General features: G+C 42.3%; 1 protein-coding gene across 1 annotated transcript; it reads left to right on the forward strand.

The window, feature by feature from the left end:
* The first annotated feature begins 29 nt into the window (after positions 1-29).
* DYRK2 (dual specificity tyrosine phosphorylation regulated kinase 2) lies at positions 30-13,111 on the forward strand. The gene is made up of 2 exons (XM_026052790.1): positions 30-96; positions 7,516-13,111. Exon 2 carries the CDS (start codon positions 7,537-7,539, stop codon positions 9,115-9,117), a length of 1,581 nt encoding a protein of 526 aa, XP_025908575.1. The 5' UTR covers positions 30-96; positions 7,516-7,536; the 3' UTR covers positions 9,118-13,111.
* Positions 13,112-22,399: the final 9,288 nt, after the last annotated feature.

Raw genomic sequence — 22,399 nt, forward strand, 5'->3', positions numbered from 1 at the left:
GCCGCGCTGCCGCCGCCGCGCGCCGCGGCCGCCACGGGGCCGCCGCCGTCGCCGCTCGCGCTGCCGCCGCTGCGCGCCAGCAACGCCCCGCACACGGTGAGCGCGGCCGCGGGGAACGCCGGGGAACGCGGGGGAACGCGGGGCCGGCAGCCCCGGCCGCGGGGGGAGCCCCGCTCWGCCGCCGCCCCGGGCTCTGCCCCCCAAAATCACCCCCGCTGGCCGAAAACCCAGCTGCTGTGCYACGTTATCCCGGCTGATCCGGCGGGAATGAAACTTCCCGAGTTATGCCCCTGTGTATGGGCGAGAGGGGTATCTCGGCCCTGAAGGCGTGAGGGCAGGGACTGTGTGCAGTCTCAGGGGCYGTGTGCTGTCACGTTAACGCTAAATAGCTGAGATTTTTAATGCACGCGCTGCCTTTTGGGTTGTGAAGGGTCTGGTACGCGCCCTGAGAGGCAGGGGTGGCGAGCTTTGCTTGGAATTAGCCAGTGCTGCACGGGTGGTCGCGTACTATCGGGGTAAACATATGGCAGAGCTTTAAATGGTAATGTGATTATGGGCTAGGAGAAGGTGAAACTTATGTATTTAGATGTTGGCGTTTCCAGTGGCTTTCTGTGTAGCTTCAGGGGTAAAAGCATCTTATTCAAATCCATTTATAGAAAGAATTGGCTTAAATTTAGAGATCCAAGTATATGTAGGGTGTTTTCATAAGGAATGATGGGTATTCTGCAAATTCCTGATGCTCCTGCATGCTCAGTATCAGCATCACTACATATTGACGTAGCTATGGTATAGATCTGTTTTATTCATTCATCCCGAAGGCCAAAGTTGTAGCATTTTCTTGTCAGTTAAGTATTGGTTGATTTTTGTGGCATTGAGAAGGCAGGTGAATTTTTCCTTAAACACAGAAAACAGGCATCGTATAAACAGCTTCAGCATGAAACCGTCTGCACAGGCAGATGGGCCCACCGCTAGCAGAGCCCAGGCTTGACTTTGGGTTTGTGAACATGGTCCAGCCGTATAGCTCGAGCTATTGAATAATTTTGAAAGTGCAGAACCTTGATATTACTATACATGTACGCGTGCATATGTGCATTTCTATCTAATGTGTGTGTGAATATAAAAACATATAGATGAAATATTTATGAAAGCATGTAAGGGTGGTCAGGCATTATGTTGCTGTGTTTCCCATATTTTATATTTTTATGAGTGCATATATTTATTGTATAAGCATGTGTATGTGTATACGTACATATAAAAAGGGATAAAATATTTCTGGAAGCACACAAGGGTGATCAAGCATTATATGGCTCTGTTGCAAATCCCTCTAGATGTGGATTGATACAAACTCGGCCTTTCCTTTGTCATGCAGGTTCTGTTATGCAGTATTTATTTAGCCTTGAGTACTGTTAAAGAAATACCTCAGATTGCATCTCTGAATTTTGTAGATTAGTATCTCGTGCTTGGCTAACATAACTTTTTGTGGTAAGGATGAGATGTGACATCAGAATGATGGATTTTAACTTAAAAATAGATTGTTTATGTCTATTATGTGAACTTCAGGCCTAGTGACCTCAGCTGACACTGACTGATTGAAAGCACTAGTTTTACATCCCACCACTTCCTTTGATTGGGACTGTTTGAAATGGAATATTTAGTTTTCTTAAACCATTTTCCCTTTTTGTATTCATTTACTTAAAATTTTCATCTCCGTTGTGTCCATGTGACCTCTAMAATAGCTCGTAAGGTAAACAGTTTCCCTCTTTTGTCTTTCAAACTCACAGAAGACATAGTTTGCAGAATCAATACAACTTTCTTGTGGCAAGCTGTGCATGGGTGCAGTGCCAAGAAATATGTGAATTGTGAAGAAAGAGTGAAGTTGACAAGTCTTTTATTTAAGCTAAAGAGGGGTTTTTTTATTCTGATRGAGAAGAAACTCACTGTTTCTGTCTTTCAGAGTGAATCATGTCATTTAGCCTCAACTCCAGTGAAACTGTTGTCTCCTGCTTTCCAGAGAAGTTTCATTGTTCAGTTTGGTGCAGCAGCATGGGGAGACCGGGAGAGATGCTCTCTTGCACAGGCTTCCTGCATCAGGGCAGAGGTTTTGGCTGCATGCTCTGCAGTCACAGCAACCTTTGTTGCTAAGCAGGCTCTTGTGTATTGTACCAGGGAAAGGTTTTGTTTGTTTTTAAAAATCTGTGGCTTCATCCAGCATCCAGGCTTTTTTTTCTGTCCATTTCCATCCCTAACTTTATCTTGTTGGGTGCTCGTGATGGAAAACGTGAGCTCATTTCCAAACCCTTGTCCTCCTTGTTTTCCTTTTTGAAATAACTGCTTTCTCGTCTGAAGCCTGAAGTTTTTGCCTTGACAGTGGAAACCTTTTCCTGCCCGCGCTCCCCTTGTTCCATGCCGGTGCTCTTGCCTGACATCTTGCTGCAGAGATTATCTTGCTTGCCTGCTGCTCGGCTCCTGTAAATCCCCACCCATCTGCGAGTCCCTCTCCCAGACGCTTTCTTGTCTCTGTCTTCTGCCCACCTCCATCTACACTCTCTCTTACTTGGCACCTATCCCTACACTCTGCATTCTTCCTGTTTCTCCTGCAATAAAACAGTCTCAATCTTTCTCTCCTCCTGCCTACGACTGTAGCAACATCCCGTTTACAGTGCATGATTCATTGCTCCTCTACAAGCTTTTTTAGGGCTTGAAAATTTCCCTATGCAGCTGTGTTTCCTCTTACCACCAGGTATGAGTGTCTACCCATGTGCTTTGGCATCGATCATTCAGTCCTAATCTTAAAATGAAATAATTAGAAAAGAAATAGCCTGCATTGTAATAGAGCAGACATTTCTGGACTATGTCACCTGAAGATCTAGTGGATGGTGTGCTCTGTGCATCTGCTTTAGAGCAGCTAAACAAAGGAAGTATCTTCCTACTATCTGGTGCTTTCATGCAACTCATTGTTGCCATAAAAATGCTATGACTTGAATGGAAATAACTATACATATGGTTGTGACCTGGACCTAAGTTCCATTGCATATTTCCTTTTTTATTACCTAAAAATGTTGGTTAGGGGGAATATGAAGCTGGCGAACATTTCTCAAGGCTCCTGGAATATGGGACTCCAGCGGCTGGAGTGACAGTGCCACGGGAACTGTGCCACGTTTGGACAAACCTCTCATACACGTGCACATCAGCTTCCCCAAAAGGCAGCATTTCGTGTGCATTGACTGTGCTCCTTGGTTTCAGCGTGCATCCCTGGAGGACTCAAACGCACTGCGCCTGCGCAGTGTAGTCCTGACAGGAGCAGAAAACTGCTTTCCTGCTGGGTTGTGGTTCCTGCTCTGGAAATACTTGTAACATAAAGGCAAAGATAACTTTTTCAAAGCTAAACTTATGTGCTCCAGGTATACCAGGAGCAGCAAATCCAAATGGTGTGTACTGGCTGCAGCTCTTGCTGAGCCCAAGCTCTGTAGAGTGAGCTTAGTCTTTTTAGGTGTGTTAAACCCATACTACTAAGAAAATCATTATCATAATCCTGCATTATTTTTATCATGCTAATTAGCAGCTATTTTTAGTGCTGAATGCAGGAATGCTGCTGAGTTCATTTATCAGGGGGAAAAAAAAGGCCCTTGAACATGTGTTCAGGCTGTAGTGAGCAACACAAGCAATGAAGAACGCAATGAAGAGCGCTCCACCTGACAGTGTGTGAGACACAGCAGGGCTGAAACAGCGCTACCCAGAAAAATTCCAAGAAAAAGGGCTTATAGTATTTTTTTATTGTAATTAGCCTTTCTTAAGGTTGTGAATCTCACATTATGAATTATCTTTTAGCAGGATGAGCTCAGTTGTATGCTGCTGCTCTATTGCTGCAGTTCCACAGTGTAGGTATAGTGAGTTACTGCTCCACATCTGTCCCCTTTTCTGAAAAAAAAATCCTTTTGTGCTATTTTTTCCCTCCTGTCTCTAATTTAAAGTATAGGTGAATGTTTTTGTCATAAACATCTACTCATATAAACTAAGCAAACAAAATAATCAACCAAAATTGTAGCAGCCATTTTGAAGTTGTGAAGGACTAGAGAGAGAGAAAAAAAATGCTGTAACATTTGCCGTTTTATAATTGATGTTGCCAGATGATTCAAAAGGATGAGTTCTTTGAGCTGAAGCTTATCTGGTCTTTCCGTATGCTTTAGTGAGACACATGTGCTTCAGTAAGTTTTTGAAGATGTGTGGTATAAAGATATGTAAATCTTAGAAGATTTACAGTAGATGAGTACTTAGTAGATGAGTCTGGGCATGGGCAGCAAAATACAGTGGAAGGCTGCATGAGTGCACACATGTTTTTAGCTGTGTAGGTCTGTAGTTTGCAGGTCCTTCTGTAGGAGCAGGAGGGAGAAGGTTTGTAAACCTCTCTAGAGCTTACAATTTCACATGAAAACTGACGGAGCTCGTGCAGACTATGAGCAGTTTAGTACTGGACTAGGAAGACTCCAGGTCTGTGTCACTTCCCAGGCCCACTGGCTGCGGTCTAGGGAACCTACAAGGACCCTGGGGGCACTTTGTGGAGCTGTGATCAGTGCAAGCCTGGACGCGATGCCCTCTCAGACCCCAGCGCACGGAAGTGGAGTGTGCAGTGATGAGCTGGTCACAGCTCAACCCTCTGCGCATCCCGACTGGAAACAGAGCAGTTGTGTGGGCAGGATCATGAGATGGGGCAGCTTCATTCTGCATATTGACTTTCTGGTCGTGAGGTGTCTGTTCCATCTGAAACCTCATTGGGATTTTCAGGGATTTTCAAGGCAAGAGTGAGCTCTCTTCCACTGCTCTTGGGATAGCACCCGGACTCCTTTGGTGTCTTCTCCTGCAAAGAAGCCTAGTGCAACTGTCTGCATCTGCGTTTGCATTCCCAAGCAACAGCTGACTGGAACTGCCCAAACCAGCCACCGTGGAGCCGAGTGAAGCTCCGGGAGTGCTGGTGACTCCATTGTGCTGCTTGGGAAAAAATTAATCAAATGAAACACCCTCAGCAGCTAGAGAATCAGTGAGGCTGCCTGGAGGTGCGGAAAGCAGAGCTGTGTTGTTCAGGTTTTGGAAATGTCTTTGCAAACGTGTTCATAGGAAAAATAAATCTTTAGTCCCTGCTAAGGGTGGGTAAATGATTTCTTTTTTTTTTTTTCCCAAGCCCTGACGCAAGGTGAATAACTGAGATTTGAACAGCCGAGGGCATCTGTTGAAACATTCACTGCTTCCAAGGGGCAGAATATAGTTAACTTTGAAAACAGATGACTCAACTGGAAAAAAAAAAAGAAAATAATTCAAGTTTCTTAATCCAAGTGCTTGTTTATGAGAGATGTACTTGTGCTCTTGCTTCCCTGCCCCCTATATGTTAGTATTGTCTGCTCCTGGTTTCTGCAGGTACCTTCTGCTTCATTGTTGAACCAACATTGCAAAGGAAACCTTTGTTCCTGGAGGCTGCTGACTTGAGCACTTGCAGGCTTTGCAGTTGTGTGTTTCTTGCACAGTTTTACAGTTCTGCATGCGCTGAACTTCCCATCTTAACATCTTAATAACTACATCTCTTCTTCTGGACTAAATCCTGTGGTAGCTCTTGGGACAGAGGTCTCTCTTGCTCAGTAAAGGAGAACTCCTAGCAAGGGATCACAGCAATGCACTTCAGCTTGACCTGAAAGAACTCCCTGCTGGCATGACAGACTCCTTAAATCCCCTTGATGATTTAATCCCCTTGGGTTTTGAGACATCAAGCCAGGAAGGCAATGAGTGTCACTATCTTGGGTGTCTCCACTGCACTTAAATGTTACAAGCCCCTTTGCTATGAATTGACCGTGTGTGGAAGCCGTTTTTATGAGATTGATCAAATTTGATAGCACGAGCCCAAATTGCTCTGCAAATAGACATATGCACTGAAACTGCAGTGRTGAAATAAAACAGACTGGTTATTCAACCTGAGTCCAAATGGAATGAGAAGAGCAGTGAACTCGGCACATAGAACCCCTGGTTCCTACRTTGTGTGAGCTGTAAATATCAAAATCCCATCCAGAGCTGAAGCTGGTGTCCAGCTGGAGGCTCCTGGGAGCAAGTTACTGAGTTTGGAAAAACATGTTTTTGCTGTGTCGGAGTGGTCCTTTAGCAGAAGCACGAAGTATGCTGGACTCTGAGCTGCACGGGCTGGCTTTCTCAGGAGGAAGCATTTCTGCAGTTGCAGCTCATATCAGAGCACATGACTGACATTTTCTGGTTCAATTTCAGCAACTTTTAGTGAACAATGCATATGTTTGCTTTAGATGCATAGAGAAAATAAGGTTCAGATTAAAAGTAATCTTTCTCCTGGATTGATCATCTGCTGACAGTATCAGTCAACTTTTGGTTAGTTATTTGACATAGATGTTAAGGTGGTGAATCAGCTGAAGAGACGGCAGGGGAAATCTCCCCATCTTTGTGTTAAGACCAGCCAGGAAAGACAGTGATTATCCTCTAAGTTAGAGCATGTGGGGAATTCTAAAGATAACCAGAAAAAGTGGCAAGTATATGTTGGTGCATTTCTTGTTTCTCCTTAAAAATAATGTTTTGTGCAATAGCCGTTTTTACACCCCAGTGCTTCCAGTGTTTCATTGCTTGAAAATGTTGAATGCTTCTGTTTATTCCCTTGTGAAGACTGCCAAGAGCAAGCATAAATTCTAGAATAAACTAACACTTTTCCCTCCCTTAAAATGAAGCTGTTTGGATGGTCTTCAAGGCAGAGATTTTATTTTCCTTCAAATCTGTGTTAGGCCCCAAGTCTAATATTGGTAGATGTTGTTATAAGACTCTTTTGGCAAAGGGCTGGAGGGTAAACGTGTGTTTCAGTGATTTCAGCGCTTTGCTCTATGGTGTCTGTCTTGATTTCAAGCAGCAAACGGCAGCTCTTCCAACTGAAGAAATGTCCAGGCTCTTTCTGTGCACATCGCAGCACTTTTCCCTTGGCTTAAAATTATATATGGCACTTTTGATATATAGTAACTTTTGGAATTAGTTAAAAGCCCAATTTCTAGGAACAGGTGACTAGGAGAGCTTTAACTGTAAAAAATTCTTTGGGAATTATATATAGGTCTCAAGCCCAGGTACCGCTGCTACTTTGTTCTGTGAGTTTTCTTTAGTATCCCTCTGGCATACTTCACGTAATGACTGGTGCCCTGCAGGTTCTGGGAAGAAGTTGTTAGCTTATGACAGTAGCACATCTGTGGTTGCTTTGTGGCAAACATTTTACTTAGAGAGTTGTGAAAGAGGCATTAGAGATACAAGTATCCTAAAAACATAGTGACAACTATCAGTATCCTAGCATGTTAGCTGCATTTTTTTTTAATTAGACCTGTATTTTTTAAAATAAGCTGTAACAAGTGGCTTCTAAGAAAATGTTTAGTTTTTGAGGTGGTTTAGGCAGACTGTTGGGTGGGCAAAACGCATGAGGAAAMGGAGAGGTCCTGCCCTTCTTGTAAYTGGAAATGTGTTTGTTCTGCGTTGTAGATCGGAGGCAATAAGCACACGATGAACGAGCACCTCCATGTGARTAGCCACGGACAAATCCAGGTTCAACAGCTGTTTGAGGACAACAGTAACAAGAGGACGGTTCTGATGGCGCAGCCGAATGGACTTACAACTCTTGGCAAGTCTGGATTGCCAGTGGTTCAGGACAGACAGTCGGAGAGTTCTCACAGGCGACAAGGAAGCTCCAGCTCTTTAAAAGCTGCRGATGGGACGGGGAAAGCGAAGGCCTCCGTGATGACACCAGAGCAGGCAATGAAGCAATACATGCAAAAATTAACAGCTTTCGAGCATCATGAGATTTTCGGCTACCCTGAAGTGTACTTTTTGGGTCCAAATGCAAAGAAGCGGCAAGGTGTGGTTGGTGGTCCAAACAACTGCGGGTATGATGATGACCAGGGGTCTTACGTGCAGGTACCCCACGATCATATTGCGTACAGGTATGAAGTCCTGAAAGTTATAGGAAAAGGAAGCTTTGGGCAGGTGGTGAAGGCCTACGATCACAAGATGCATCAGCACGTGGCACTGAAAATGGTGAGAAATGAAAAGCGTTTCCACCGCCAAGCTGCGGAAGAAATCCGGATCCTGGAGCACCTCCGGAAGCAAGATAAGGATAACAACATGAATGTTATTCACATGTTGGAAAACTTCACATTCCGCAACCATATCTGCATGACATTTGAATTGCTGAGCATGAACCTGTATGAGTTAATAAAGAAAAACAAGTTTCAGGGCTTCAGCCTGCCTTTAGTCCGCAAGTTTGCCCACTCCATTTTGCAGTGCTTGGATGCTTTGCACAAAAATAGGATCATTCACTGTGACCTTAAACCGGAGAACATTCTGCTGAAGCAACAGGGTAGAAGTGGTATTAAAGTGATTGATTTTGGCTCGAGCTGTTACGAGCACCAGCGTGTCTACACTTACATTCAGTCCCGCTTCTACCGCGCGCCCGAAGTCATCCTGGGTGCTCGTTACGGGATGCCCATAGATATGTGGAGCTTGGGGTGCATTCTGGCAGAGCTGCTCACCGGCTACCCCCTTTTGCCCGGGGAAGATGAAGGAGACCAGCTGGCCTGTATGATCGAGCTCTTGGGCATGCCTTCCCCCAAGCTCCTAGATTCGTCCAAGCGAGCCAAAAACTTTGTGAGCTCCAAGGGTTATCCCCGCTACTGCACCATCACCACCCTGTCGGACGGCTCGGTCATCCTCAACGGTGGGCGCTCTCGAAGGGGGAAGCTGCGTGGCCCGCCCGAGAGCCGGGAGTGGGGCAACGCGCTGAAGGGATGCGACGATCCCCTCTTCCTAGACTTCTTAAAACAGTGTTTAGAATGGGATCCCGCTATCCGCATGACGCCCAGCCAGGCGCTGCGGCATCCCTGGCTAAGGAGACGCTTGCCCAAGCCTCCCACCGGGGAGAAGGCCTCGGCGAAGAGAATTGCAGAGAGCACTGGTGCTATAACGTCGATCTCCAAGTTACCTCCGACTTCAAGCTCAGCTTCAAAACTGAGGACTAATTTGGCACAGATGACAGATGCCAACGGGAATATACAGCAGAGAACAGTGTTGCCAAAACTCGTTAGCTGAGTTTGAAAAACCCAATGCTGTTAATATGAGAGATACAATGTGGCTGAGCCTTATTTGTATGAAAAAAGTAGCTCAGATTTACRTTTTTATTTGCTCAATAACTTTATTCATTTGTATCTTTCAGCACTCATTTTAAACGTAAGAAATGTTGATTTTTGTTTTTATAAAAATACGGGGACAATGCTTTAAGTTTTTATACTTATTTTTTAAGATGTTTGTCTTCTACAGTACAACTAGCCTTACTGTAACACAGTGTGACACAGTAATAAACATCAGTGGCAGGCCACTGGTTACAACGTGACTGTCATGCATTACAACGTGGTGTCAAAGGTATTAACCTTTTTCTTCCATGGTTCATCTTAGGTTTCGCTTGGGGTGAGTGTGTTTGACTCTACCTTCTGGAGCTTACGGATACAGGCCTGGGTCCTGCAGACAGTCATGCCTGGGCCGGGCCTGACTCCAGGGAGAACACTCAAATATTGTAAAACTGTTACTTTGAAATAGAGCCATAGCATGTAATACTGTCATTTTCTGTCTAGGAGCCCAGAGAAAGTGGTGCCACTTAGTAATGACACGGTCGCCTACTCTGAAATGCTGTCTCTGTTTGGAGAAAAAGAAGCTGCAGCACTGAACGGGTTCAGCTGGCTTTTGTGCGTGKGGTAGAGAGGAACAGGCGGCCTGGGAGGGAACGGAGGTGGAAGCTTGTGCGTTCCTCCAGGTCTGGAAGTGACAGAGGAGTTGTTTGTAAAGCTGAGGTCACGTAAAGCAGAATGTTCTGGACTTCATTTCAGGTTTATAACATTAAGTAACATTCACATTACTACTCTCCTCTCTCTTTCCTCATTTCTTTCTTTTTTTCCTCCTCCCCCCATTTCTTTTTCTCTCCTAACATGCAACTTGGATTCTCTAAGTCACGTAGGCAGAAACGCTTGTTCTGTCACTTTAACACTGTAACTTCTAGACTGTTAATGCTACATGGATTTCACAAAGGGTTTATTTCTCCAGGCATTTTCTTTCTGATGGATTGTGACTTCTCTGGTACATTTGCACTTGCGATCAAATCCGCGCGCGGCGCAAACACGATGTTACTGTATTGYTCTTTGCGGAAAAGTCCTTGTTAGAGAGCGTGACTGAAGGTGAAAAGCTCCTCTGTGGAAAGCTTTGCAGTTAGCAGACCCTATCCCCGCTATTTACTGAGAGAGAAATATCAAAGGAAAACTAAATGATTGGAATTTGAATTCATCTTCAGCACTGGTAGCTGCAAATGACTCGGAAGGAAGAGTTGGAGATACGTGTAGATTTATTTGTGTGTTTGTGTGTGCTTATGTTTGGGTTTTTGTTTGTAACTAGACTTTAACTAGACACATGGAAGAAAGATGGTTTTACTAGGGAATAATATCTAGACCTACGTGGGAARTGTGTGCCTGCATGGTAGCGTATTCTCAACGGGGACGGTTGGAAATCTGAGATCAGTATTTCGGCACATGCAATGGCTGTGGTCTACACTGGATGTATAAAACATGCAAAAAGGGAATTTTCGACAAAGTGGAACATAATCTGGGAAGATTTATTTGTGGATGTGAGAACAAGAGAGACTAGATTGCATAAAACCTCAATAACTCTAGTATAAACAACATTTATATGCATATATTTTATTAAATTGTATGAATTAAAAAAGAGAAATACTTAAAGCATGGTCCCCTGAGAGGCCAAGAAAGTTTCCGGTTAAGTTCTCCTTCGTATTCATTAATATTTACCACTTACAGGTTAATTTTGTTTGTTTGTTTGTGTTTGGTTTGTTTTTAATTTAATGTAAGACTTGGGGAGGGATATAAATAAGGAATGACAGAATTCTCAGGAAACATATCACTCAACTTCTTGCCAAAAAGTCAACATGTGAAGAAGCTCCAAAAATAATTTCTGAGTAGAGGATGGTATTTGTTGATTGATAACTGTAAACAGTAGAGCATCAATCAACCATTTTTCTTATTATTTTTTAAATATCATTTCCTGCCTCTAGTCAAATTAAATTATTTAGATGTTAAATGTTCACAATTTTGTACAATGTATGTAAGTGCAATATGTAAACATGTATGGAATCATGTTAAAAATGAAATACGGTCATACAGCTAAGAAAAGTGGCTTTTGGGATATAAATGTCCATTAACTGAAGGTCTGCAAATTCAAAGTCTGGAAAAGAAATGTGTGAATTTTCCGATAAAACGGACTGATGAGACTCTCATGACTGTGAGAACACACACAATACAGTGTATTTTGTACAGTAGTTGAGATTGTTTAGTTCCTCCATCAACTACTTGGCTTTACCAACTTACTTTCTCCTTAGCTATTTCTACAGAAGTTAAGAAAGAGGGATGATAATATTAGGGGTGGCAGAAGAATTTCCCCCCCTTAATATTTATTTCAGAGAAAACATTGATACTTATTCCTGCCTTTCATGGAAATGGAAAGCGTTCATAATGTTCATGGGTCATTAATGGGCTAAAACCACTAAATTTTCTTTTTTGTGTAACCAGTTCTTGATGCCAATAATGCATTTATGACTGACATTCTTCATAAATGCTACCGGAAACTTTAAGGCCAAAATATAGTGTGCAGAGCTATTTTTTTAACCCAGATACCATGGAACTTCCTCTATACTCAAAGCAGCAGCTACATTAAGGTTTTTAAGCGATAGAGCTGCTTTTTATCGTAGCTTATTTATACCTGTAAAAAACGGAGGGAGGGGGGGAAAGGACGTTGCCTCTTGCTTTGATGTGATTTTATTATAAGGGCTCTGATAATTAGGCTGATAGAAGTTGGCTTGGAAACAGTGCTTAGTCTCACATGTTACCATTGTCTGGGGATGTCGGAGCTATTTTGGGCTTTAGGAATAGCACAGTGTTGTCTTGTCTTTGGTTGCAGTCTCCCTTGGCTCAGTTTCTTGCACCACCAGAGTGTTCATTACCACTTAAGTGTATTGGCACAACAGAGTGATGCAAGCTGTGCAGATGAACAATAGAGGATGAGTTGTGCCCTTGGTGTTAACAATGTGCCTTTTGTTACCAATGCCATGTTGTAGGGCTTGCGGCTTGGCCTCTTTAACCCTCTGCGTCCCGGATAGTGAGGAGGAGATGTATTTTTCCACGCTATGCCTGTCTTAAAAACATCCTGTCGATTCCTGAGGCCTTAATAGAAACAAAAAGGCAATCACACTTCCACGGGGGTGGAGGGGACACTCTGTTCTTGCAGTAAGTCTCACTACGGGGTTAAAGATGGCCCTTCCTCACTGGTTGTACTTCAACATCAAATTGATTTCTTTTCTTTTTGAGTAAATTTGTGTTACGGTGACACTAGACAGAAATCAACTGTATTTGTAAAAATTTACCTCAAACTCTTTAGTTTTATAGTGTGATTGAATCCCAGGGCATTTGGTATGAACCAAAGTGCATTCCTTTTATATGTGCCTGGCTCTTCTAAAGGTGGCCAGGGATTTTTACAATTTGGGTGCAAGGCACTTAAGCCACTTTTAACTCGGTGGGTGGTTTGGAGTTATAAATGACTTTGTGGGAATGTTGAAAACACTTTAGGCATAAGTAGCATTGGGCAATATTAGAATCTTTAGGAAAGGGTGTGCATTACTTAACGCCCTCCATTTTTTAGCATTTTTTCCATCAATGATATTTGTGATAAATACAAAACCCTTTCCCCTCCACCTCCTTTTTCCACTCARCAAAGATTATAATATTGTCCAAGTTAATGCTATGGTAGCATTTAAATAAAACATGTGTGAATTATTGTTTCTAGGRGCTTGTACATCTCTGCTACAAATTGTAATTACTCAGTTCAACTGCTACAATTACGTCTAAGCAGTAGCTTGGGTTTTTATTGGGCAACGACTTAGACACGTGACTGTAAAATGCTGCAACTGTGTGTACTGAAAACATGTGAAAAACGATTGAATGTGGACTGTGTATATATGTACGTATAATTTTCTGTGAGATGCTGCTGTTGCCACTTAACATTCAAGATGTTGTAGTGGGTTTTAATCCTAGTGGCCAGTTTTATGATACTGTATGTATTGTACAGCTGATGACAGGAGTTAAGACTGTTTTAGTGAATATTTGTTACATTTTATTGTTGTGGCCAGAGATCATTTCAGAATAAAATTTTATGTCCTACTTTACTTCTCTCCGCTGTAGTTTGGGTTGTTTTTTCCCCGATTATGTATAAAGAGCCCTTGGAGTGCTGGCCTTTCTTAGACATGGAGAGGCCTCCTCTTGGCCTGCAGAAGTCAATGGCAGCATTGCTTTTGTGCCCTAAACCCTGCCTGATATCTGCGCTTAGTATTTACCCGCTGCTGAGGATGACATTTCTGTGTCTTGACAGCCCGGCGTATTGCCCAAAGGCTGCTTTTGCCTCGAAGCTTCTAAAGTTCAACTCAGGACTTAATGTAATATTTATATTGTGTGTCTTTGACCCACACTCCAGAGAAAACCATCCTTAGCAGCTCCTCGGCTAGGTGTTCTTAAACTTTTTAAAATTACAACAGCTGGTCTTGTTTTGTAAGAAGTATTTGACTGAGAATGATTCCGTGTGTGTATAAAACTGCCTGTAAAAAGCCTAGACCCCTGCACTGATTTTTTTTCTTTTACTTTTCAAGCACTTGTCGGATGCTGTGAAGTCCAGGATGATGGGAACGCACTGCAAAAAGCCAGAAGGCAAGGTTGGACTAAATGTTATCAACACATAAATCTAGAGTAATTTCAGTGTTTAGTGCAAAAGTACCTCACAGGTAATTGAGCATGTTCTGTTCTTGGCAACATGGCTGTAAATCTGGAGCAGCTTCCTTGGAAAGCTTTTAGGGTTGGTGGGTAGAGGCTGAGAGCAGTGGATTTGAACGTGACCTCAGTGCCTGCTGTTCAGCATAGCTGGGGAGATGCCACAACCTGTCTTGAAAAGCAACAAGATTCAATATAGAGAAACACCGTGTAAAGTCTCAGCAAGTAGCAAGCCAAAAATGTATAGATTAAAATGTTGGTTAATTACCACATTCTTCTGAGCCCCATTTTGTATTAAAAACAAACAAGTTTCTCTGATCTCTCTGCCACCCTCTCCCTCATCCAGCCACATAACTGCTCTTGCTCATCTGTCTCACATGTTAGCAAGTAGCACTTGGACAGCACTAGGGAAGTGCTACAAATGAGAGGAGCAAAATTAAAGTCACCAGTGGGTGTAAAGATCTGTGGCTTTTTAATTGCTGGGCTTTTAGGGCTCCAGACAGGGCTCGTTTCACCTGATTTCAGTCCCCTGGGAGTTGGGGTGTTACTTCGGGGTGGCTGGCGAGGCAGTTGTGATGCTCTCTGCAGGCAGGGATGATGCCTCCTTATGAAGATGCTGTGTGTGAAGCGAGGTGCTCAGCATCCCTCCTTGGGCRGTTTGCTGTAGTCACTGTCATCTCCACAGGGCTTCCTTTCACCAGGTGATTGTAGCTTATTCTGGCTATCAGCTGTGCCTCTCCACTTCTTTTTTTTTCCTACAGAAAAGTGAGGAATGTGAGAAGTGCAATACTTAGGAAATTTATGCTCTTCAGCTTCAGGTGCTGCTGCTTTTCTTAAAAATCTCACCTTTCCCCATAATTTCAAGATTCCSCTACTGAAAGATGCAGCATGAATTTTGTTCTTCATCAGATCCCAAAACGTGAAAAAGTAGGTAAATGCTAGGGGAAGCATCCATTCAAGGCAATTGATGGTCAGGAGCTGCTGTTCAGGGGGAAAAAATATCTGTAAGAAGAAAAGTGCCAGTTTTGAGGTAAGCATGACCTACACAGTGAAGGTTCAAGATTGGTGAGATCAGGTTGAGTCTGGTTAAGTCTTAAATGCAGGTGACTGTCTGGAAACCATCAATGGGTAACCTATTATTTCAATAGAAAAATATCTTTAACATTAGCTGCACTGTGYTTTGGATCCAGACTTGTCATTTTAAATTCTATAGTGATAATTAAGCGATAGCACTAAGGGGTATTTTCTAGGTAGAAATATATAAACAGGGTTTTCCTTCAAAAATACAATTTAAAAATGTAGCCAGGTGATTATTCTACTCATGTTTTGAAGTTTTTGAGAGGAAAACCATTCTCTCTTTGTTTTGTGAGTATGCAGTGCTGGATTTCTCCAGCTATCAAATAATACTGGACCAGAATAAAAAGCAGCATTGATGGAACGGTTTTCCTTCACAGAAATCCTCCGTGGCTCTTGGAATTGCGGTTTCTCTGTGTTATTTTCCCTCTTTGGTTTTGTGTCTGTTTTTTATTTGCTTGTTCATTTGTTTGTTTTTTAGAAGTGCTTTCCAGCCTCTGCCCGTGGAGAGCTTTGGACCTCTGCCAGCTACTCTGGAATCTGGGATCAACAGTGCTGTAAATATAGTGTTTCCCAAGTGTCTCTCCAACAGTAACAGGAAAGGTGGGCTGCTACCATATTCCAAACACAGGGAATGCCCATTCATCTCTAGCTCCTGGTTTCCAGCCACCTGGGTTGCCATCATTTAGGTGGCACTTTGTTTCTGGACTTTCTTTTGGTTTTCCTATCTCCCTATGAGGARGAACTTCTTTCCTGTGAGGGTGCCAGCGCCCTGGCACAGGCTGCCCAGGGAGGCTGTGGAGTCTCCTTCTCTGGAGGTCTTCCCAACCCGCCTGGATGCCGCCCTGTGCCCCGTGCTCTGGGTGTCCCTGCTGGAGCAGGGGGTTGGACTGGATGATCTCCAGAGGTCCCTTCCAACCTCAGCCATTCTGGGATTCTGTGAGCCATGTTGCCATACATAACTATAGAACCTAAAGCTACCGTTCAAAGTAGTTGCAAATGGTGAAATACTACTTTGTCACCCGCACTGGCCCTTGGAAAACCAGAGATTCTCATTCAGAGGCAGTCTGACTTGGCAGYGCCCCGTGCACAGCAGGCAAAGGCAGGGTTCATATGGAATTAAGACCATCTATAAGGCAAAGCATTTCAAGATGAAAGTGCAGTGAAGCATTAAACCTTGATTAAATATAATGCATGGGAGAAGAGTCTACTTAGCAGAAAAAGTGACACAATTGACAACTGTATTCGAAAGGCCAAACAGTTTTCAAGTATGCTAGTGTAAGTCTGGAATGATGCTCTTGGTAAGTAAAAACTTTAAGGTTTGCTAAATATTTTACTATTTGATGTATTTGTTTTGAAGAAATAAAAGTTTGTGCCCTCTTTAAAAATGTTCTAAATAGCGAGATTTACTTTTATTTCAGCCAATTTGTTTTTTCTTTCAAAGTGTGATGTGCCTGCAGACTCTACAAGTACAGTCAAACTATCCTATTAAAGGGATCTACTCTAACATTATATTCTACCAACTGAACAAGACCTGAACTTAAAAGTATGTGTCTTCGTGTGTGTKTATATTTGTATATAAGACTCTTGATTGAAAAACAGAACCAGAAACACTGCAGAAACACTGCATTCTTCAGCGTGCTTTACAAAGAGAGGAGACATGGCTTCATTTTCCCATAACATCTTTGAAAGTTTGATGTAAGCACAACATCTTTTCATCATGCACGTGTCAAAGCAAACTCTCACTGCTGGAATCTCTTTTAACTGGCAGAATGTGCAGAATGATCTTTACTTTTTTTGCTTGAAGCGGAGTGTGTTCGGTGAGCAGGAGCTAGACGTTGTCCAAAGGACAGGAGGTCCTAGCCACTCTTTCTGGGAGTGTGTGTTCACCCATTGGATATCTGTTTTGCAGCTTACTTTGCTTGGCAAATGAGACTCCTTTTTCATTAAAGAATGAATTCAGACTTTAATCCAGATCACTAAACTTCCTCAGAGAAAGAAGTCCTGAGGGCTATGCAGCTTGTAAAGCTCACAATTAATATCAAAACCTGATTCCTAAAGATTCCAATATTTGTCATGTCCAAATGTCTCACTTCCAAAATGTCTTCTAAATTTGAAAAATATTTTCAGAAATTTATGTAAAGACACTTTTGTCCAGGCCAGCTGCCTGTTGGGCTAAGTTGGTGCCACTGCTATGGGCCGTGAGCAGTTTGGGTTTCCTCAGGATGCAAAGAGAATTTCATGGAGAAAAATAAAAAGATGTTGCTAAGGAGAAAGTAAATGTTTATGTATTAAATGCATTCCATGGGTGTCTCTGCTGCACTGGTGGGAGCTGCTCTGTGAGTGACCTGTGTCCCAGGGCCAAGCACACATGTCGCGGTGACACTGGACCCTCAGGGTGCTCCTGTCCCTAACACAGAGTGGGGGCCAGGGATGATTTCTCTGCTCTTCTCAGCAAAGTTTCACATGCCATCACTGCGGGAAAAGCACAGTGCTAACTGGAAGCAACAGGCAAAGCAGTCGAGTGCTTGTCAGGATGGGAYGTGAGGAGGCTGTAACACTGTGCTGCTGGAATTGGGGATAACATTTCCAYTCCTCAACAGCTGCAGGTGGCCTGCTTTCATTAGCTTTGACAAGTACCTAAGTTGCTGTAACTTACACCACAAATTGGATCTCGAAGTCTTCATTTTCTGTTGTCACATTTGAATAAAGCCATTCCCCTACTCCCGGTACAGTATCATCTCCCTTTTTCTTTCCACATAAGGCTCTTGAGATGAAATGAGATCTTTGCCTAGCTGAGGAGCTACATTCTGCTTGACTAAATGACTTATAATGAGGAAGTAGCTCCTGCCACTGCTCTTCACTCGTTGACTGAGCATCGCCTGCAGCAAACCAGTGTAGGCAGAATTGCCAGTAAGGCATGCTGATGTGTTCCCAGGTTCCTGAGTTGAAAGATACCTTTCAACTCCAAATTTCTTTCTTCCTCCTGTACTGACTCAGGCAAATTATCTTTGTGGGCAGTGAGCTATAGGGTTGCACTCTGTGGACCTTCAGCAAAACACCTGCCAAGTCAACTATTTATGACCAATTATATGGAAGTAGTGGCTTTGAGGTCTATGAAGGAGGTATTCACGAAATGAAGAGGAAGGCAAGAGCGCCTCACATCTTTGAAGGATATGAAGCAGAAACCCTTGCTTTCTTGSTAGAAATTACATGGCCTACTAGCTGAGAAGGGCGCTTCCTGCACTGGGCTCACTTAGGCAAGACTGGAAACAGGAGGAAGAGATGGTTATAGGACTTTGGGAAGATGTAACTGGTCTTGACCTGCTCCGGCAAAACAGTGGCCTACTAGGCACCTGGGATGTTCTGACCAGGAAGGAGCTAGGAACATCATCAATCCCCAGTTATAGCAGGGGACCAAGTTAAGACTGTTCATTCCTCATTCTTTTCTGTTTGTTTGTTTGKTTGGTTTTTTTGTTTGGTTTTCCTTTGACTGAGGTAGGTCTGTCAGTGCTGGGGAGACAAACTTTCCATTTTGGCCAAAACTGAACCTGCCTGCCCCTAAAGAGGCCGATGCCAATCACAYGAAACGTGGTGGTTGCAAAGGAATGGCAGTTAGCGATACACTGGGGGTCACTTTTCTCCTCTCACCAATTTCTTATACTTTCATGGGACTTGTGTATCTGTAAGCAATCACCTGCTTGGGGCATAGGCACTCTGTGTATTAAAATAAATAAATAAATAAATAAATAAATAAATAAATAAATAAATAAATAAATAGTTCAAGCCATATAAATTCAGGATATTTTTAAAATTAGGTACATGTGGTCTTCTATTTAGCTGCCTTCAATGATCTCAGCTTTCAGAGTTTCCATCTCTCTCTCTCTCTCTCTCTATATATATATATATATATTTTTTTTTTCCTTCAACCATAAGAGTCATTGCCTTTTTAGGAGCATAAATACCACGGGACACCCACTGTCATGACTCCACTATAGCAGATATCATGTCATAAAACATCTTACATAAATTTACTATTTTTCTGTCATAAGAGTAGTTAGCTTGCTGGATTCTGTTGCTTCTGATGTAAGGTTGTTCCAAAACACTCTTTCTTGGATAGCTAGAAATATGCTTTTGGCTTAAAATGCTTGATGACTTTTTTCACGCTATTTGTTCCTGTGCCAACATTGTCCTATAGCTCAAACGATTCTTCAGCCTTTCTGGTATTTACAAATGTATTTATAAAGTGTAAATGTATTTTCCCCCAACCTCTATCTGCTAGGCTCACTCCATTAAGCTATATTTGTTTCATCTATAAAACCGGKTCCTCATTCCCATCCTGCTAGATCTTTGCACCTGTTCTAGTGTGAACTCAGCCTTCCTGAAAGCAGCTTGCTAGAGCTCTGCACAGCATCTCATTGCAATCCCACTGGGGTATGGACAGTAAGACACCTCTCCCTGCCTCCTACTGCACCTTATCCCGTGCATTCCCAAATTTTTCAGGCTGCATCCTGCAGTAGCCCACTGTCAGTCTCATACACCTACCTCTCTCCTCTGCTCTGTCACTGACAATAGATGAGCTACAAGTTATAGAAGGTTTATCTTGGCTGGTATCTGTTAGACCTTGTTACATTATATTTCTATTGACTTTTTGTAAGAAATGAGATTGTCACAAATATATATTATATGAGAAGCTGGGATTTTTAGAAAAATATAAGCAAGGATGTGACTAACAAAAGCACCATATTCAGCACACAGTAGTCAGATATGTTTGAGGATGMGATGCAGTTGGCCCTAATTATCATTGAGGGATGAAGTTATTGCTGTTACACCCCCCAAAATAGCATAAATATTTTGATTATRTTTCTGCCAGGTTTCATGATTTCARCTGGTGCTTTTTAAGTCTGGGCTCACAGAATCCTCTTGTTATCCAGTTGTATGTGCTGACACTTTACAGAAAAAGTTTCTAGTCTCAGAACAATATCTGGAAAGATGTTATAAACCCAAAATGCAGAGAAAAAAAAAATCCACGAATTTAAAAGGAATAGATTAAAAAAAAAAAAAAAAAAAAAAACATTTGATTGAACTTGATGTTTAGCTTTGTCTTACAATTAATGGAGAGAAATAGGCACTTTGAGGCTGTTTACTGCACTGTAAACGGAAAGTTTTAAATTCAATTAATAAGTTGATCTCTAATGCGTCTTTTTGTAAAAAAAAAAAAAAAAAAAAGAAAGCAGATTTAAATCCTAGAGTCCGATTTGCAAGGTGTGTATCAGTACTACAAGGTTTTTCTAAGAGTTCAGAGTCTTCAGTGCTATCAATGGCCCATGAAATAGTGGGCTTTGAAGTCAAAATGCTGTTTTTTCTAGGAACCTAACTGACAGTTGCTTCATGAAGAGACACCAAGCCAAATGTGATGCTACTGCTGTACCTTAACTGGCCATCTTCCATCAAAACATCTTATACTGAGCACTGAAGTCCATTTTCTTTGTTCTCGTACCAATGCACAAAGAGAATGTAGATGAGAGCAATAAAGCAGCTGCGGAAAGCAGAGAGTAGTTAAAACTGCTGGAATGAAGTCAGGGCCTGTGAGGAAGTAACAACAAGGGTGAACTTCATGGGGCACGTTCACGTTTATGAGGAAGGGAGATGCAGGCTGCTCCCCTCCTCTGCCCATCCCCACTGCTGCATCACTCAGAAGAGATGACAGGGAATGGATGTATCCATCTGCTTGCTCCGATAAGAGTGTGACCTTGAAGCAAGCTTTGAAGGTGTRTATCTTCAGCAGCTGTATTTTTATTCTGTATTGACCTATATTGCTGCTCTGCATAAGGTGCATTTCAAATTTAGAGATTTCCCTCCTCACTCCAAGAAAACCCCAAACCCACACGGATGACCAGGAAGGAATCCTCAGTGTAAGTCTTCTTTTCTCTGTTGTACAATAGTGAAATCCTTCCTGCAAAGAACAAGGCTTTATTGAAAAGAAGGGTTTGTGCCTGGGATGTTTTCTTGCTTTCCTTCAGTGCAGTTTCCCAGGTAGACTAAGGGAATCCAGTGTACAGAAAGGCAAGAAAGTATTATAAATAGTTGCTTTAAAACTGGAAGAAATATATTTCAAACACATTAAGAATATTTATTTTGTACTTTTATCGAAAGATTGAATTTTATAATGTTAGTTTATTCTTTTTTTTTCTACACTTCACAAGTTTTTCTTTTCCTCACTTCCTTTCTATGCCACAAGAGCAAAAATGAAAGTAACCAGAAGCAACCAATTTTAATGTGAAACTGAAAATACTGCAAAAATAGAGCTTTGATTTTCCAACACACGGAAAACTCACTGAAGAAAATATTTGGTTAAAAAACACGAACCAGGTCTGTGTTTGGATTTTTCATACATAGGTATTTTAGATGACTAAGTCCTCTAAGCCTAAGGTACTACAAGGATTTTAGTACCTGTTTAGCTTAATGTATGTGAACATATGCTATTGCTAAGGTGGTTTAGAAGTCATGTTCAAAGTGCCTCGTTGCAGCTTCTAATTGCTGTGACATCTCACACTAAGGATAGTTGTAGAGCCCGGAAGAGCTCATTTCCTGTGGTGACTAGACCAAAGGGTGAAGTTAAGGCCTGACTTTGGATAAACRACAGCAGAGATGGTGGCCAAGTCTCATTGCTTTATAGTTAAAAATTCATAACAGGGTATTTATTGTTAGGGAGGGTTTAGGGACCTTAGTGATAGGTGTGCTTTCTGAAAATGATGCTCTAACTAAATCTGTCTGGGAAACTACAGTGTTTTCTACCTGTCTGAAATGAAGAGAATAGCCAGATACAACTACAGTCTTGTCTGAGCCTACCTGGGATAGGTCTTGGTTTTGACATTAACTTTCATGGATCCAAATATATCTAAGCAGTGTCATCTATCTTTTATTTTTCTTTTTCGTTTGCTTTCATAGCAAGCTTATTAAAAAATAAAATCAACCCAACTTCAATCTCCAAATCAGGCAAGGGAGTGGACTTGTAAAATGACCTGCTACAGGAGCTGGTCAGGCTGTATCTACAGGGCGATGAATTAACCCATGGTAGAAAAGGGACATGACTTGATTACTGGCAGCTGCTGTCCAGCTGATATAATTCAGTAATAGTCAGGGACAGGCAGAAACTACAGAAGATACAAATGATAATTCCTTGGAGGAGCTCAATTCATCAATAATTCATTAAAATGAATTTTGTGGTAGGGGTCAAAAGAAATAGAAGACAGGCAGAATGTTAACTCTCCGAGGGAGGAATTGACTAACTGCTCTTGTATAAACTGTGTGGAGGGGAAATACATGTGAATTAAATGTAAATGGATAAAATGATAGTGTTTCTATTACCAGCAACCAAAGCAAACAGAGAAATGGAGAGGAAGAGAGGAAGAAAGAGAGGAAGAGAG

Source organism: Nothoprocta perdicaria, unplaced genomic scaffold, assembly GCF_003342845.1.
Source record: "Nothoprocta perdicaria isolate Ctin4 unplaced genomic scaffold, notPer1 scaffold_91, whole genome shotgun sequence".
In the NCBI taxonomy this organism is placed as follows: Eukaryota; Metazoa; Chordata; class Aves; order Tinamiformes; family Tinamidae; genus Nothoprocta; species Nothoprocta perdicaria.